Source organism: Scyliorhinus torazame, chromosome 18 (assembly GCF_047496885.1).
Source record: "Scyliorhinus torazame isolate Kashiwa2021f chromosome 18, sScyTor2.1, whole genome shotgun sequence".
Classification (NCBI taxonomy): Eukaryota; Metazoa; Chordata; class Chondrichthyes; order Carcharhiniformes; family Scyliorhinidae; genus Scyliorhinus; species Scyliorhinus torazame.
The window spans coordinates 41,219,978-41,237,389 of record NC_092724.1 but is presented as its reverse complement, the minus strand read 5'-3'; the positions used below and the strand labels follow the sequence as shown (position 1 = coordinate 41,237,389).

At 46.3% G+C, this 17,412-nt stretch overlaps 1 protein-coding gene across 1 annotated transcript in view; it reads right to left on the bottom strand.

Moving 5' to 3' along the window:
* The window catches only part of LOC140395158 (ras-related protein Rab-11B-like), a 42,753-nt gene extending 27,308 nt beyond the window's left edge, over window positions 1-15,445 (bottom strand). Inside the window, exons 1-3 of the mRNA XM_072482647.1 lie at window positions 15,102-15,445; window positions 4,374-4,569; window positions 3,034-3,227 (exon numbers count right to left, since the gene is read on the bottom strand). Coding sequence (XP_072338748.1) covers window positions 3,034-3,227; window positions 4,374-4,569; window positions 15,102-15,141 — 430 coding nt within the window. The 5' untranslated portion in view covers window positions 15,142-15,445. The remainder of the gene's footprint in view (window positions 1-3,033; window positions 3,228-4,373; window positions 4,570-15,101) is intronic.
* Between the last annotated feature and the right edge of the window lie 1,967 nt (window positions 15,446-17,412).

Genomic DNA, 17,412 nt, shown 5'->3' with positions numbered 1-17,412 from the left:
TTCCCCCTCCTCCCTCCCCCCTTAGCAACAACACTAGAAACCCAATCCCCCAAGTCAAGCTCCAGCTTAACACCTGTCCACCCCCCACTGTGCTTCCGAGAGTCAGCTGACCCATGCTGACTTGATAGCGCCCGCTCCTGGCACCAAGCAGTCTATCTCCCTATTGTTCTCTGCTCTCCCACCACACATGAATAAACATTTTTAAAACATCACATTCCCCAGTAAACAAACATCAGGAAAAGAAAGAGTGAAGAAACAGTCACTTTAGAAAAATAATCACCCAAAAAGCAGAACCAAATTCAAAGCCCATCCCCCCCTCTAACCAGCTCCCTGCAAGACAAAGCAACCTTTAACCATCCACCCAGCCCATTATTTCACATAGAGCTATTTCAATTTATGCAATCCAGCACCACAAATCGCCGCCACAGTACTTCTCCAAGGCTTCAGTGTCTTTTAATTTGCCTCCAGCTTCATTTCTTTAATAAAGGTCCATACTTCGTCTGGTGTTTCAAAGTAGAAGTCCCGTTCCTCATGTGTGACCCACAGACGGGTTGGGCACAGCATCCCGAACTTCACCCCCTTCTTAAAGAGGGTCGTTTTTGCCCGATTGAACCCAGCCCGCTTTTTGGCCAAATCCGCTCCCAGATCCTGTTAGATGCGCAACTCACAGTTCTCCCACTTGCTGCTCCGTTCTTTCTTGGCCCACCGCAAAGCGTGTTCCTTGTCCATGAAACGGTGAAAACATACCACCATGGCCCTCGACGGCTCGTTCGCTCGGGGCTGCCTCGCGAGGGCTCTGTGCGCTCTGTCCAATTCCAGGGGCTGAGGAGACGCCCCAGCCCCCATCAACTTCTCCAACATGTCCATCACATAAGCCCTCGCATTCGATCCCTCACTGCCTTCAGAGGGGCCGGCAATTCTGAGATTCTGCCTCCTGGACCTGTTCTCCAGGTCCTCCAGCTTCTCCTGCATTCTTCTCTGGCGGTCGTTCATCATCCCCACTTTGTTTTCCAAGCATGAGGAGTACTTGGACAACTTTTGTTCCACCTCCTGGATCACTCTCCAGTGGGTTTCCTGATTCTGAACCACTTGATTAATCGAAGCCTTAAATCGGGTCCAGCGTGTCCTTCTTCAGCTTGGCGAAGCAATCCTCCAAAAACTTCACCAGCTGCTCCGTCGACCACTGTGCCGTCTCCCCACAGCCCTGCAGCCCCGCCTTGCTGTCCCGTGTTACCAGCTCTGCTTGCGTCTCCCTTATATGTCTTCTCACACGGCCACTTCTGGTCCAATTCTCCATACACTGGAGGGGGATTTCTCCTTACTGCCTCACTCTTCACCGACTTATCCCATAAAACGGTCCAAAAGTCTGTTCCAGGCGGGAGCTATCAAATGCGTGACCTACTCCTCCATGGCCGCCACCGGAAGTCCACATATCACTCCTGCGCTCACTGAAGTCCATTGACCCGTGGTCAAGAAATGTCTTGATTTTGAAATTCTCAGTCTTGTTTTTTGATCCCTCCACAGTCCCACCCTTCCCTGTCTCTTCCAGCCCCACAACCAACCAGGTATCTGTGCTCATCTAATTCTGGTGTCTTCAGCATTCCTGATTTTAAACTGGTAGCCATACCCTCAGTCGACAAACCCTAAACTCTGGAATTCCCTCCCTTCACCTCTTTCCTCCTTTAATGCACTCCTTAAAAATTACCTCTTTGACCAAGCTTTTGGTCATCAGACCTAAACTTGTCTCATGCGAGTCAATGCCATATTTTGTTTTATAGGACTGGATTTTATGAACCCCACTGGGACTGCTTTCGACCATGTGAAATAAGAGAGGTGACAAGCCCATGCCTTTCTGCTGACGCCTCCCTTGATCCGGTGCCAAAATCCGCAACCCATCTGCCATTTTTAAATAAATAATTAATGGACAATTGAGCATGTTACCAAGTCAATTGACCCATATTCACACTTCCCCAGCCATAGAACGGTTGGCCTGTGCAGGTTAGTGAAGGTGCGGAGCCTGCTTTTGAAGAAAGGTTTTTGTAACGGTGGGAGGTTTTTGTAACGGTGGGAAGGAAGTGGCAAGGTACCAAACTTGATGGGTACCCCCTGCATATAAGGGGCACCCTCCTCCATGATGTTAGGTCACTTTGTTTTCCCCGCTAGGCTCCAAAACCCACCCTACATCAACCTCAAACCCTCCCTAGATTTCCCGATCCACCCAGAAATACCCAATCTGGCTCTGGCATCCATCTTCTACTCTTCATGGAGATGCTTGCTATCCCAGCAGCACCCACTATGGGTGCTGCTTAGACTGCTGGAGCCATTGTCCAATCTAATTGGCCGGCAGCTCTGGAGGGTGGAGCATCCTCTCAATGAGAAGCAGAAGTTCCACTCTTACCCTGTTTAGTTCGCTGGCTGTGCATCGTTGCTGCAGGTGGACTTCTTTTTTTGGTCCATCGGCTGCCAACCAATTCTTTGAACGAGGTTGAAGGGGTGGCAAGTGATAAGCCACCCCCCGTCCCCCCTCCACCCCAAACATGACATTTCAGCATAACATTCTTTGGGACACACTATTACGTTAAAAGCACTATATACGTTGTTGCTAATTTAGGAAATTATGCAGTTGACATTATAGAACTGCCTCAGTTTGAAGAGAGTGAATGCAACGCTACAATATGTCATTGTACAACAGGAATTGAAAGCTGCAGAGGTTCAGATAATGAAATGACTGAAATAGAAACCAAAAACTCGGTCTTAAAGACATCGATGGACCCCATCTTGGGTCTTAGTCTGACCCTAGAGGTAAACTCAACATGTATGACTGTGCCATAGAAGCTAGCCAGAGTTGTGCTGGTGCTACTGTGCCAGAAGTAAGGAGGAAGGGAAGCTGGAGAATAAAAATGACATTTTAAAATTCATCAGCACTGCTCTGCACATTATTTTGTTCCACAGTCTCCTACCAGCTTGGAGCACAGCAAGTTCGATTTAAAACCCAGATTTTAGACTGTTTCAAGCTATCATGTTGTGACTTACCAGCAAAGGCCCTCGCCTCATCTGTTGGAACAGCCCTCAGATGACGGAGGTCACTCTTGTTTCCGACCAGCATGATGACTATGTTGTTGTCGCCATGGTCACGCAACTCCTTCAGCCACCGCTCGACATTCTCGTAAGTTAGATGTTTGGCAATATCGTAAACAAGCAGAGCACCGACAGCTCCACGGTAGTACCTGGGAGAGCACACAATGTATCAGTCCTCACACTTGCTCATCTACTGAAACCCGCAGTACACATGGGATGTGGAATTGAAACAGTCAAAGAAAAATACTTCAGTTGCCTGCTATGGTACTAGGCCATATGGAGCAGGAAGATTGCTTCCTCAATCCCTGATCTGTGCTGAATTAGCTAAACTGAGACAGGGTAGCAATGGAGGTGCTACAATTGCATCAGTGCTCCACTGTTAAGGAGGGGAAAATTGGATTCCAGTCCCTCATCACTGTGAGTTACTCAGTTAGAAAGCATACAGATGGACATATGTTGAAGTTGGGGTGGATATTGATGCGCCCCCACCATTGAATAGCTCCTTGACATTGAATATCCAAGGCCACATATGTAAAATAGACACTTTGAATGAGAAAGCCCAGAACATCATGTCCCAGTGAGAGTCGGCACTGTGCAACTGTCGCCCAGAAATGCCCTGGACTTTAAAGTAAGGATTGGAGAAGGAAAGAAAACGCTACAAAAATAATGGAGGAGGGAGTTACACCCACCAGCCACTACTGCAAGTTCAACTCTTTCAACACTGTGTTTGATTATTTGAGGAGACATCATGTCTTCTGTTTTATTACATTGCTGCATACCCCATCACTTCTGCTTCACCTTTGTTATCACTTATTGACTTATGGGAAGTTCTAAGATGTGGTTCTTGGATTTCTTGTGTTTAAAAAACCATGCACCAAGAGGAATCAGAATCTACCTAGTCCAAGCGATTCAGATTTTCCTGAAGCTGGTATATAATGATATTGTAATAATCTGGAGAACATTGTAATAGTGGAAAATTGGTCCTGGAAATATCAGGGATATAGAGGAGGAGGTGGAGTGTTACAAATACAGGTCGGTGTGGCAATGAGAATTTTTACACACATGGTGTGGGTAGTGATGTTAGGGGCTCCAACTTTATATCCCTCACATGAAATCTCTCCCACTATTACCAACCCCTTTTTGTCCCGGATATGAACACACCCTCCTTGGCCATCAAGTCCTGGGCTGCAACTCGAACCGGAATCCTGACTCCGAGGCAGGGATGATGTCCACTGTGCCAAAAATATCCCAGAGATAGGGGTAGGGGGAAGAAAATAATTTGAAAAGGTGCTTACGCTGAAGTGATGGCACGGTATCGCTCCTGTCCCGCTGTGTCCCAGATCTGTGCTTTAATTGTCTTTCCATCTACCTGGATACTCCTGGTGGCAAACTCCACTCCAATGGTGCTCTTACTCTCCAGATTAAACTCGTTACGTGTGAACCTTGACAGGAGATTGCTCTTTCCAACCCCAGAGTCTCCAATCAGCACAACTAGGAGAGAAATCATTTGAAATGGTTAGTTTCAGTGTCACATCTCATGATAAAACCATTACATAAGGATTGAACATGCCATTCACAATTGCTCTGTCCTCTCGCTTCCTTTCATCAGGCCTATGTATGGTTCAGACCATCTCTCATCCAGAGGATAGCAAGAAGTCTTACAACACCAGGTTAAAGTCCAACAGGTTTGTTTGGAGTCACTAGCTTTCAGAGCGCAGCTCCTTCATTAGGTGAATCTGATGGACTTTAACCTGGTGTTGTAAGACTTCTTACTGTGACCACCCCAGTCCAACGCCGGCATCGCCACATCATGGTATCCAGATGATGGTAGGCCTGCTACCCAGCCACTGCCATTTTCCACCACAAGCTGCTGGGTTCCTTACAAGAGTCACTGTGATTTAGGGCAGCTTGGTGGTGCAGTGGTTAGCACTGCTGCCTCACAGTACCGAGGTCCAGATTCGATCCCGGCCCTGGGTCACTGTTCGTTTACACATTCTCCCCACGTCTGCGTGGGTCTCACCCCCATAACCCAAACAGATGTGCAGGGTAGGTGAACTGGCCATGCTAAATTGCCCCTTAATTGGAAAACAAAAGAATTGGGTACTCTAAATATATTAAAAAATAAGAGTCACTGTGATTTGCAAAAGAAGCAAATGTGATGTGGGAAAAAACTTTTTCACACAGCGAGTGGTTCGGGTCTGGAATGCACTGCCTGAAAATGTGGTGGAGGCAGGTTCAATCAGGGCATTCAAGAAGGCATTAAGATGGTTACTTGAATGGAAACATTGTGCAGGAGTACAGGGTAAAGACAGGGGAATGGTGCTAAGCCATGATGCCCGTTTGGAGAGTCAGTGCAGACATGATGGGCCAAATGACTCCCTTCTGTGCCATAACAATCCTGTCATCCTCTGATTTTTGCTCCCACTTCACAGGGGTGTGCCTGGCATCCTTGTCCCCCTCCCCTAACACACTGGCCTGTGGAAACTCAGAACCTGGGCACAAACCCATGATGCTACACCTTTTCATGACTTTGATCCATAGATGTACAGAACCCTTTTCTAATGGTATGAAGTATGGTCAAAGGTGTAGATTTTAAAGAGCATCTTTAAAAGAGGTAAGACAGGCAGAGTGGTGTAGAGAAGGAATTTCAGAGATTAGGATCTCGACAGCTATAATTTCAGTTGCAAATGGAGGAGTGCCTAAAATCCGGGGAAGTGCAAGTGGCTGGATTTGGAGAAGCGCCGAGATCTTGGAGAGTTGCACCTAGGACACCATGCTTATGGCAGTGGTAGAGGTTTAGATCTACCTACGTGAGTAACTTGATGCAAAGAATGGTAACAAGTATCCCCAACAGTAATATTCTTCAGCTTAATCATTGGGCCCATCGAGTCTGCACCAGCCCTTGGAAAGAGCATCCTACTCAAGCCTACCTACCCTTGATGGGTACAAAATGATATTTTAAAAATAAATTTAGAGTACCCAATTCTTTTTTTTTCAATTATGGGGCAATTTATTGTGGCCAATTCGTCTACCCTGCACATCTTTGAGTTGTGGGGGTGAAACCCACGCAGACACAGGGAGAATGTCCACACAGACAGTGACCCGGGGCCAGGATCGAACCCAGGTCCTCGGCGCCGTGAGGCAGCAGCCTCCCCCTAGGTGAGTACAAACATCGATCACACTGAAAAACATTCAGGTTCCTGACTGGAAATTCTGTCAGCTCTTCAATTTTCTGAAGCTTACTCTTTGCAATTCTCCACTGTATCCAGGACTTGTGCTGCTACCTTTGTTTTGGTTCTATATTTCCCTCATGAGAAAGAGCATTGTTGTGTTTTTCCACAGTGAGTCTAAGCCCTGTGAATGATTTTGGGGCATTACGTAAACCTGTCCAGGGTTCACTCTGAATTTCACTCTCAGCATCAGTGAACACAACTGAAAAACAGATAAAGTGAGAATTGGTCCCAGCCAACATTTGGCAACCGGCTGAGGCTTTTAAATTACATAATAAGAAAGGTCACCCAACAGGTTACAGATGAAGCAAGCCAAGGGAATCCACTGTTTACCAAAGCATAGATTCTTGTTAAAAGCAGAAACCAGATACATTCATTGGGAGGGAGGCTAGCTTTTTTAGCCAGTGATCCTTCCTTTTGTTGCATTACAGATATACGATAGAATTATGCAGATGGACATTAACCTGTTTCTGTAAGAAGGTTCAAAGTAGGCCTATGTAAGCAGTTTGAGCTACCTCGATGAGTCGGGGGGGGGGGGGGGGGGGGTGCACCACCTTGTGTGGTATTAAACCAATTTCCAATTGTGCTCTGGTCTGTTAGCTTTAGCAACACCATAGAATCCCTACTTTTAGCCCATCAAGTCTGCACTGAACCTCCGAAAGTGCACCGTACCCAGCCCAATCCGCCACCCTAACTCCGTAACCCAGCCTCACCGTTAGACACTAAGGGGCAATTTAGTATGGCCAATCCACGTAACCTGCACACCTGTGGACTGTGGGAGGAACCTGGAGCACCCGGAGGAAGCCCACGCAGATACGGGAACATGCACACCACACAGTCACCCGAGGTCGGAATCGAACCTGGGTCCCTGGCACTGTGAGGCAGCAGTGCTAACTACTGTGCCACCATACCAATAAGTGGTATGTGTTAGGGAGGAGATCATTAGCCAAGATTCTCGCTCTTGATTGCTATTCAGTGACAAAAAGGTGGAAAGTGCTTGAAAGACATCTTGCAAGGAGGGTAAGATCAGGCTTAGCTTTGATATTCTAAGGTCAAATAGCCAGTCAACATTCATTATTAAAACTCACCCGTGAAGATTGGTCACTTAACTGAGTGGTCACTTAACTGAGTTTCCAAGTTCCGCACATGAGTGCGGCCTCAACCGGGACCTGGGATTCATGTCGCATTACATTCATCCCCCACCATCTGGCCTGCAAAATCCTACCAACTGTCCTGGCTTGGTACAATTCACACCTCTTTAACCTGGGGTTACCCCATCTCTGGATCTGTAAAGATTTAATCACCTGCTAATGCTCGCATTCCAAGCATTGTTTGACATCTTTGAATTTGTCTATATATGTGTTTCTGGAACAGACCTCTTCATTCACCTGACGAAGGAGCAGCGCTCCGAAAGCTAGTGACATCGAAACAAACCTGTTGGACTTTAACCTGGTGTTGTAAGACTTCGTACTGTGCTCACCCCAGTCCAACGCCAGCATCTCCACATCATGGATACAATAATGGCCACAGTGGTGAATAACTTTCAAAGAGGTTAACACATCATTGGTGACACAAAGGCAAACTGTGGTCTGGCAAGGTCAGGCTGGGGTCAGCTGATAAGTGAATAAAGGAAGGCTGATTCTGCAGAATTCTGCCTCCATCCTGTCAGGGGTCACAAGGTGTCTCTTACAGATTGCAGCTGCTATTCATTAGCATTTAAGACAGGAAATTTAACAGCTGCAAGATTAGAAAAGTACCAGACTGGAAGTTTCATTATTTGTAGTGTTCATTCCCTCATTTTACCCTGAGAGTGGTTAAAATGTGGAACTACCTACGACAAATAGTCGGGGGTGAATGGCATGAATTCCTTTAATATGAAGCTAAGTAAACACATGATAGAGAAAGGAACTCAAAGGATTGGTTGATAGAGATCAATAAAGCAGGGTGGGAGGAGGCTAGCGTGTAACATAAACATGGGCAAGACCTATTCAACTGAAAGGTCTGTTTCGATGTTGTAAGTTCTATGTAGTTACCATAGAATCCCTACAGTGCAGAAGGAAGTCATTCAGCATGTACTGACCTCTGAAACAACACCCTACCTAGGCTCACTCCCCCGTCCTATCCCCCATAACCCCACCTAACCTGCACACCTTTGGACACGAAGGGGAAATTTAGCACAGCCAATCCCTAACCTGCACACCTTGGACTGTGGGAGGAAACCGGAGCACCCGGAGGAAACCCACGCAGACACGGGGAGAATGTGTGAACTCCAGACAGGCAGTCGCCCAAGGCTGCAACCGGTCCCCTGGCACTGTGAGACAGCAGTGCTAACCACTGTGCCACCATAATAAGTTGTTTATTTATGGAACATTTGTTCCCTTTTTTGCTTCTTTTAATTTTCCATTCTAATTCAGGGTTTCTGTTGCCGACTGTAGTGCCCCGAGCCCTATCCCAAAATGAAATCAGTTACAGAACAAGTATCAAACCCAGGATCATTCAGTTTGTGTGCCTCTCCTTCATCACTGAAGCCTTTACCCACTTTAACGTGCAAGGCATCCAATGCAAATCACAGACAGAACATTGCATTCATAATATTGGGCAGCATTATATTAATCACATACAATTTCAGATTGCAGAGTGGAATGAAGTGTATTCTACATTAATCACTGCCACAAATATGGAATGGTACTGGCACAAATTTATAACTGTAAACAACTCCATTTCAACTTATTTCCATGGATGGAACCATTTTAAAAAATGAACAAGCAAATTTTATGTTAATAAAACAACGATTAGGGCGGCATGGTAGTGCAGTGGTTAACACTGCTGCCTCTATTGTCCCCGTGTCTGCATGGGTTTCGCCCCCACAACCCAAAGAGGTGGATTGGCCATGCTAAAATTGCCCCTTAATTGGAAAAATAAATAATTGGGTACTCTAAATTTATTTTTTAAAACACTGCTGCCTCACGGCGCCGAGGACCCGGGTTCAATCTTGGCCCCAGGTCACTGTCTGTGTGGAGTTTGCACATTCTCCCCGTGTCTGTGTAGGTCTTTCCCCCACAAACCGAAAGATGTGCAGGGTAGTGGATTGGCCATGCTAAATTGCCCCTTAATTGGAAATAAAAAGAATTGGTTACTCTCAGTTTATTTTTAAATATTTTAAAATATAAAACGAAGATTGAGAAAATACATGACCTACCTGCCTATATCTGGGACAAAAAGACAGCTTAATATTATTTAGATGAGAATCCTCAATGATTATATAATCTGAACCAACTGTAGGGCGCACGGTAGCACAGTGGTTGGCACTGTTGCTTCACAGCACTAGGGTCCCAGGTTCGATTCCCACTTGGGATAGGAAGAATGTGGAGTCTGCATGTTCTTCCCGTATCTGCGTGGGTTTCCTCCCACAAGTCCCGAAAGGTTAGGTGAATTGGACATTCTGAATTCTCCCCCAGTGTACCCGAACAGGCGCCAGAGTGTGGCGACTAGGGGATTTTCACAATAACTTCATTGCAGTGTTAATGTAAGCCTACTTGTGAGAATAATAAAGATCATGATTATTATTTGTCAGAGCAATGTACTGAGACTGTTGAACATAGTTTTGACGACATAAGCCACAAACCTACCAACGGCACACATTAGCAATAGTGTGTACCATCTGCAAGATGCACTGCAGGATCACAAAGCCTCCTCAGACAGCGGTGTCCAAATCCATAACCATGACCAACTAAACATAGGAATTCGAAGCAGAAGTGGGCAATTCAACCCTTCGTACCTGCTCCGCCATTCAATCAGATCATGGCAGGAGCAGCACAGTGGCACAATGGTTAGCATTGCTGCATCACAGTGTCAAGGACCTGGGTTCGATCCTGGCCCCGGGTCACTGTCCATGTGGAGTTGGCACATTCTCCCTGTGACTGGTTGGATCTCACCCCCCACAAACCAAAGATGTGCAGGATAGGTGGATTGGCCACACTAAATTGCCCCTTAATTGGGAAAAAAAGAATTGGTGCTCTAAATTCTTTTTAAAAATCAGATCATGGCTGATCTCTTCCTGCTCTCAAAACCACCTCCTTGCCTGTTCCCCATATCTCTTTAAACTGTTAAAGGACAAGGGTAGCAGATGCAAAGTTCCTCTCCAAACCACTCACCATCATGATTTAGAAATATAATCGCCATTCCTTCACTGTCACTTGGTCAAGTCCTGGAATTCCCTCTCTAACAGCACTGTGGGTGTTATCTACACCACAGGGACTGCAGCGGTTCAAGAAGACAGCTCACTATCACTTTCTCAAGGGCAATTAGGGATGAACAATAAATCCATAAAACTCTCCACTGGCTGGAGTCATAGTTAGCATAAAGAAAAATGGTGTGGAGGCTGTTCATCTCAACTCCCAGACATCACAGTAGGAGTTCCTCAAGTAGGGTACTCGGCCCATCTTCAGCTGCTTCATCAATGACTTTCCCTGCATCATAAGGTCAGAATTGGGGATGTTCGCTGATGACTGCACAGTTTTCGGTACCAATTACAACTCGACAGACACTGAAGCAGTTTGTGCCCACTTGCTGGACAACATTCAAGATTGGACGCCAAAGTGGCAAGTAACACTTACGCTACACAATTGCCAGGCAATAACTATCTCGAACAAGAGGGTATCTAACACTTTCCCCTTTCCTTTCTATAGTATTACCATGGCTGAATCCTCCAATGTCAACACACTGGGGTCACCATTGATTAGAAACTTAACTTGACAGCTACAAAAGCAGATCAGAGGCAGTCGTTCTGTGGTGAGTAACTCACTCTCTGACTCCCAAAAGCCTTTTCACTATCCATAAACGACAGGTCAGGAGTGTGATGGTGTATTGGGTCAAACTCCATAACAGCACTGTGGGTGTAGCTACATCTCATAGGCTGTTGATGAAATGAAATGAAATGAAAATCGCTTATTGTAACAAGTAGGCTTCAATGAAGTTACTGTGAAAAGCCCCTAGTCACCACATTCCGGCGCCTGTTCAGGGAGGCTGTTACGGGAATTGAACCGTGCTGCTGGCCTGCTTTCAAAGCCAGCGATTTAGCCCAGTGTGCTAAACAGCCTTTTGAGGCCTTTTGACTAAGATCAAGTGTCAGATCAAGCCCAAGGTGAGGCGAATGCCTTTTGTCAGCTTATATGTCTCGCTTGTGGATTCAATTTGAATTTGAATTATTTTTTGGAGCAAGCAATGAGATGCATTGAGGATTTGCCCTGTTCACTCTGCACATTGGCTATGTAACTTTATTCCTTAAAAATAAAAAAGGGCGGTTTCACCATTAGGTTCTCAAGTACAATTAAGGATGGGGAATAAATGCTGGCCTTGCCTCGTCAGAGATACCCATTTTAAAATAAATTTAGAGTATCCGAGAAATGTTTTTTCCCAATTAAGGGGCAATTTAGCGTGGCCAATCCACCTACCCTGCACATCTTTGGGTTGTGGGAGTGAGACACACGCAGACACGGGGAGAATGTGCAAACTCCTCACGGACAGTGACCCAGGGCCGGGATTGAACCTGGGACCTCGGCGCCGTGAGGCAACAGTGCTAACCACTGCACCACCGTGCCACCCCTGCCAGAGATACCCACATCCCAAAATGCCTGGATAAATGCAGCTCCAACAAAACGCAGGAAACTCAACACCATCCAGGACAAAGCAGCCTGACTGATATTTTTAAGATGGTGGGTGGGTTTCCAACATTCCCTCCACCACCAGCATGCCATGGCTGCAATGTCTACCACCTACAATGCACTCAACAAAGGGTTCTTGAACAGCATCTCCAAAACCTCCGACCTCCAGCGCCTAGAGGAACAAAGGCAGCATGTGTACAGGTACACTGCCATCTTCACGTCACACAACATCCTAATTTGGAAATAGGTTCCCATTCCTTCACTGTTACTGGGGCAAATTTCTAGAACTCCTGGCCTAACAGCACCTACAAATTGCAGTTCAGGAAGGTGGCTCACTTTCAACTTCTTGAGGGCATTTAGTACTGGGTAATAAATTCCGGCCTTGGCACTGACACCCACATCCCTGGAGTGAATTTTTTAAAAAAAGAACAGAATTCTAACCGCAGTCAGACTGGGATATTTAATCTAAACTACCATGTGTGTAAAGACTGGGAATAACTGACTGTAGGATGTAACTAGGAATCTGCAGGCAATATCTTAAAACCTTTAAAAAATAAATTTAGAGTCTCCAAAAAATGTTTTTTCCCAATTAAGGGGCAATTGAGCGTGGCCAATCCACCTAGCCTGCACATCTTTGGGTTGTGGGGGCGAAACCTACGCAAACACGGGGAGAATGTGGAAACTCCACATGGACAGTGACCCAGAGCTGGGATCAAACCTGGGACCTCCGCGCCGTGAGGCAGCAGGGCTAACCCGCTGCGCCACCGTGCTGCCTCGGCAATATCTTAAACTAAAGAAATTAGAAATTTCACTGGCGGTAACAGCCAGTTCCTTCAGGAGAGAGGGAGGGAAATTACATTTCAAAATGGCTATCCCCTTTACCTTTAGCTCTACATGACAGGATTCTCGGAATTCTTTTTGTAATAAACACAGCATGCTAAGAGACTCTTGTCTCACTCAGTGTCCTATTTTCGCTCAGAATCAGTTGTTTAGCTTCACCTATTCAGTTAACCTCTGTTGGTTCTAGAGATATAAGCAAAGCATCACTAGATTAAAAACAACTAGGTAGAGCATCTCCCACATCAGGTGGCTACACGCCAACACGCAGCACAAAGCCAGTTCCAAGAGAGTGGAAACAAAGCTATACCAGACTATGCTGGAAGAAACCATGGGACTTTAAATATATATCTGTCTCCTAGCTTACAATCTCTCACTCTGAGGGGAGAAGTGGAGCTCTGAGGAAAACACCATGCAGTGAAATGGTCAGCTTGTAGAATCAAGGTTACAACAACAATGGTGGTGTTGGTATTCACAAATTCTAGTTTGGAGAGGCCATTCGGCCCATCTAGCTTATGCTTTGATAGCAATTTGCAACCCCTCCCACCCACCTTTACATAATCTCTTGAATGACAGAATTCTGTCTCCACTGCCCAACCTAGATTCTCGGTATCAATCGCATTTTGACTGAAGGAACGAGAAGTACACTGGAACCTAATCTGACTGAGCTCAGCTGGGATGGGTGAGGACAACAATGAGATAAAGATAAACTGCACACATGAAGCAGCATGGGCTTGGGTTCCAGGAAAACCGTGCACTTTACAAAAAAAAAAGACTGCAATAGATATGCACGAGGAAGGCAGTGTAGCCCATAATAGTTCATCTTGAAAAATAAAACCTATAGATCCAACTCCATATCCAACCAACTATTAAATGACTCCAAAGTTTTTACCCCCATTATCCCATCTAAGGAGAAGGTCTCGTGGCTCAGTGGGTTGCGTCCCTGCCTCAGAGTCAGAAGCTCCGGGTTCGAGTCTCACCCCAAGACATGAATGAAAATCGCTTATTGTCACAAGTAGGCTTCAAATGAAGTTACTGTGAAAAGCCCCTAGTCGCCACATTCTGGCGCATGTTCGGAGAAGCTGGTAAGGGAATTGAACCGTGCTGTTGGCCTGCCTTGGTTTGCTTTCAAAGCCAGCGATTTAGCCCTGTGCTAAACAGTGATGGTTGACCCTTCAAAACACAGCTAACAGGTTGAGTACCAACCTGCAAGATCCTTCCAATACACCTCAGTGGCTGGCAGTAAGAGCGGCAGGCACTCCTGGTCAGTCACACTTGATGTGGAGTGGCACCCCTCAAGCTCTAAGCCCCTGTTGGCCTGTTCCAGGAAAAACCTCGCTATGGAAGCAGCTGAAAGTCTGTCTCCTGCACCACTAGGTGCTGAAGAGAAACAACAACAATATTACCCGTTTCACATGCCAATCTTTCTGTGCAAAGAAGAAGATCAAATCTTATGTTTGAGGTGTGCTACTTTTAAAAACTGAAATCTTCCTTCTCAGCATGGCTTGTGGTCCCACACTTGCCATTGTAAACTGCCATGTCAACATTCCCAATTAATGCTATGTCAACGATAATTGCAGACAGTGCTATGTGATGAGGAATTTCCAGTCTCTCTCTCCCCACCCTCTCTTAACTCTATTGCCATTTTATAAATCTTTCTTAACAATCAGCCAGGCCTGTTTGTTAGCACACAATATCAAGTTCAGATCACAAGTGTCCTTGTGTTACACCCTGGCAGAAGGCTTGTATTACAATGTGACAAATCTACACTAGCAATGCAAATGCAGACATTTTAGCAGATGCACATTGTGTGTGTGTGTGTGTGACTGATATATGAAATAACTAGCCACCAAAAGGAACTGGATTATTTTTATTTCCCCCCCCCATCCATCCCCCCATTTCAGCCAAATTCTGAACCAAATCCCAGCGAAGGACGGGAAGGGAATTGTCGGTGCCAAACCCCACCCACTCATATATTGTCAATTTTAACCCAGAGCAGGATCAAGTGCTGGAAAAATTGCTTGTGGATTTTAAAAAAAAGGTTTTGAATAATAAGCCGCAGAGATGATGGGGCCGCTTAGTAACATTTTCCCTTTATATCCACCCCGCTCAGACAGATTGGAGGACCCAGCTGGATCCGGTACAATTCCCGACTCTTTTTGCATGTAGTCTGCACCAGATTTTCTTCCTGAAATAAAGCATCCGAGGGGTGGCGTTAGCAGAGCCCCCCCCCCCCGCGGAAAGGGTTATATTAATGGGTTCACAGGTTGCTGTACTGATCATAAAATCTCACCTTTGAACAAATAATCGTATTCATCCTCTCTGCTCCCCATCTTCCGCCAGTTTATTGTCCGTCCCCGCTCACTCGCCTCTCCGCACCGGATAAAGAAGTCATCAAGATCCTGGTTTCTGCTGAAGCTCAAGCTTCGGAAGGAAGCCGAGATCTTCCGGGATTGAGCAGGCGGGGGGCAGAGTCACGCTTAAAGCGGCACTGCATCTGTAGCCACCGACTCTGCGGCACACAATGGGCGAATACTGCGACCAGCCGACTTTACTCCTGAAAATTTTATGGAGGCGTTAAAAAAATATAGAACGATAGATTGGGTTCCACTTTTACCCGTGGGAGGGTCACAGACACAATATCCGCATGCACTGTTTCCTCTACATGTCCCCACACCAGTGCCCGTGGAGCCTCTCCCCCACCCATATGGCAACATCCTCAGACATGTGTTCAGCTGCCACATCACAGAATCCCTTACGGCGCCGAAGGAGGCCATTCAGCCCATCATGCCTGCCACGTGTAGGCTGGTAACAGCTGTACCCACCTCCTCTCTCAACCTCTCGATTGTCAAGACGCCTCCTCTGACATTGATCCTGGATCAGCTTACATTTCCTGCGGCTAAACATTGGGGAATACTGAAACCATCGCCCTAGGCAGACACCACAGATTTCACATCCTGGCCACTGATTCCATCCTCTTGCCACAGGCTGCACCAGACTGTTCAGAACCTCAGGAACCCTTTCAGCGCTGAGTTGGTCTTCCAACCCCATATCCTCTGCATTAGTACATAATCTGCCTACTTCCACCTCTGGAATGTTGAACATCTCCATTTTGGTTTACTTAATCTGCTACTGAAACACTCACCAATGTAGCTGTCACTTTTAGACGTGTTCCAATGTTCTCTTGGTCAGTCTTTATTTCCATAAACTTCAGCTCAACTGGTACTACACTACAAATTTCATATCCTGTATTCAATGACCTACATTGCTCCTGATTCCACTAAACCTTGTGCTTAAATCTCTTCATGACCTCATCCTTCCCTCGCACTATAACTTCTTCCAACTTCCAGGAATTTTCTGTTCCTTTAACTCTGGCTTCATGCATCCCTCACCCTCCCTTTGCCTCACTATTGGTGGCCACACCTTCAGTATCTTAGGCCATGCACTCAGGAATTGCCTCCCCAAATCCTTCAATCTGTTCACCTCCCTCTCCTCCATAAGACCATATGTTACAGGAGCAGAATTGGGCCATACGGCCCATTGGGTCTGCTCTGCCATTTGATCATGGCTGTATGTTTCTCAACCTCATTTTGCTGCCTTCTCCCCATAACCCCTGATCCCCTTATTAATCAGGAACCTATCTATATCTGTCTTAAAGACACTCAGTGATTTGGCCTCCACAGTTTTCTGCGGCAATGAGTTCCACAGATTCACCACCCTCTGGCTGAAGAAACTCCTCTTCACCTCAGTTTTGTTCAATAAATTTAACCAACCCAATTATTTTTTTCCAATTATGGGGCAATTTAGCGTGGCCAATCCATCTAACCTGCACATCTTTGGGTTATGGGGGTGAAACCCATGCAGACACAGGGGGGAGTGTGCAAACTCCACACAGACAGTGACCTGAGATCGAACCCGGGTCCTCGGTGCCGTAGGCAGCAGTGCTAACCACTGTGTCACTGTGCCGCCCCCTCATTTCAGTTTTAAAGGATTCAGTCTGAGGCTGTGCCCTTGGGTTCTAGTATCTCCTACTAGTGGAAACATATTTCCCATGTCCACTCTCTTTAGACTTATCAGCATTCTGTAAATTTCAATGAGATCCCCCTCATCCTTCTAAACTCCAAAGAGTACAGACCCAGAGTCCTCAACCGTTCCTCATAAGACAAGCCCTGCATTCGCAGGATCATCCTTGTGAACCTTCTCTGGATCCCCTCGAAAGCCAGCACATCCTTCCTTAGATATAGGGCCCAAAACTGCTCACAATATTCCAAATAGGGTCTGACCAGAGCCTTATATAGCCTCAGCAGTACATCCCTGCGCTTGTATTCTAGCCCTCTCGAAATGAATGCGGATATTGCGTTTGCCTTCCTTGTTTTTTTATAATTTAAGTACCCAATTCTTTTTTTTCCAATTAAGGGCAATTTAGCCTGGCCAATCCACCTACCCTGCACATCGTTTTGGGTTGTGGGGTGAGACCCACCAAGACACGGGGAGAATATGCAAACTCCACATGGACAGTGACCCAGGCCGGGATCGAACCGGGTCCTTGGCGCTGTGAGGCAGCAGTGCTACCATTGGGCCACTGTGCTGCCATTCATTTACCT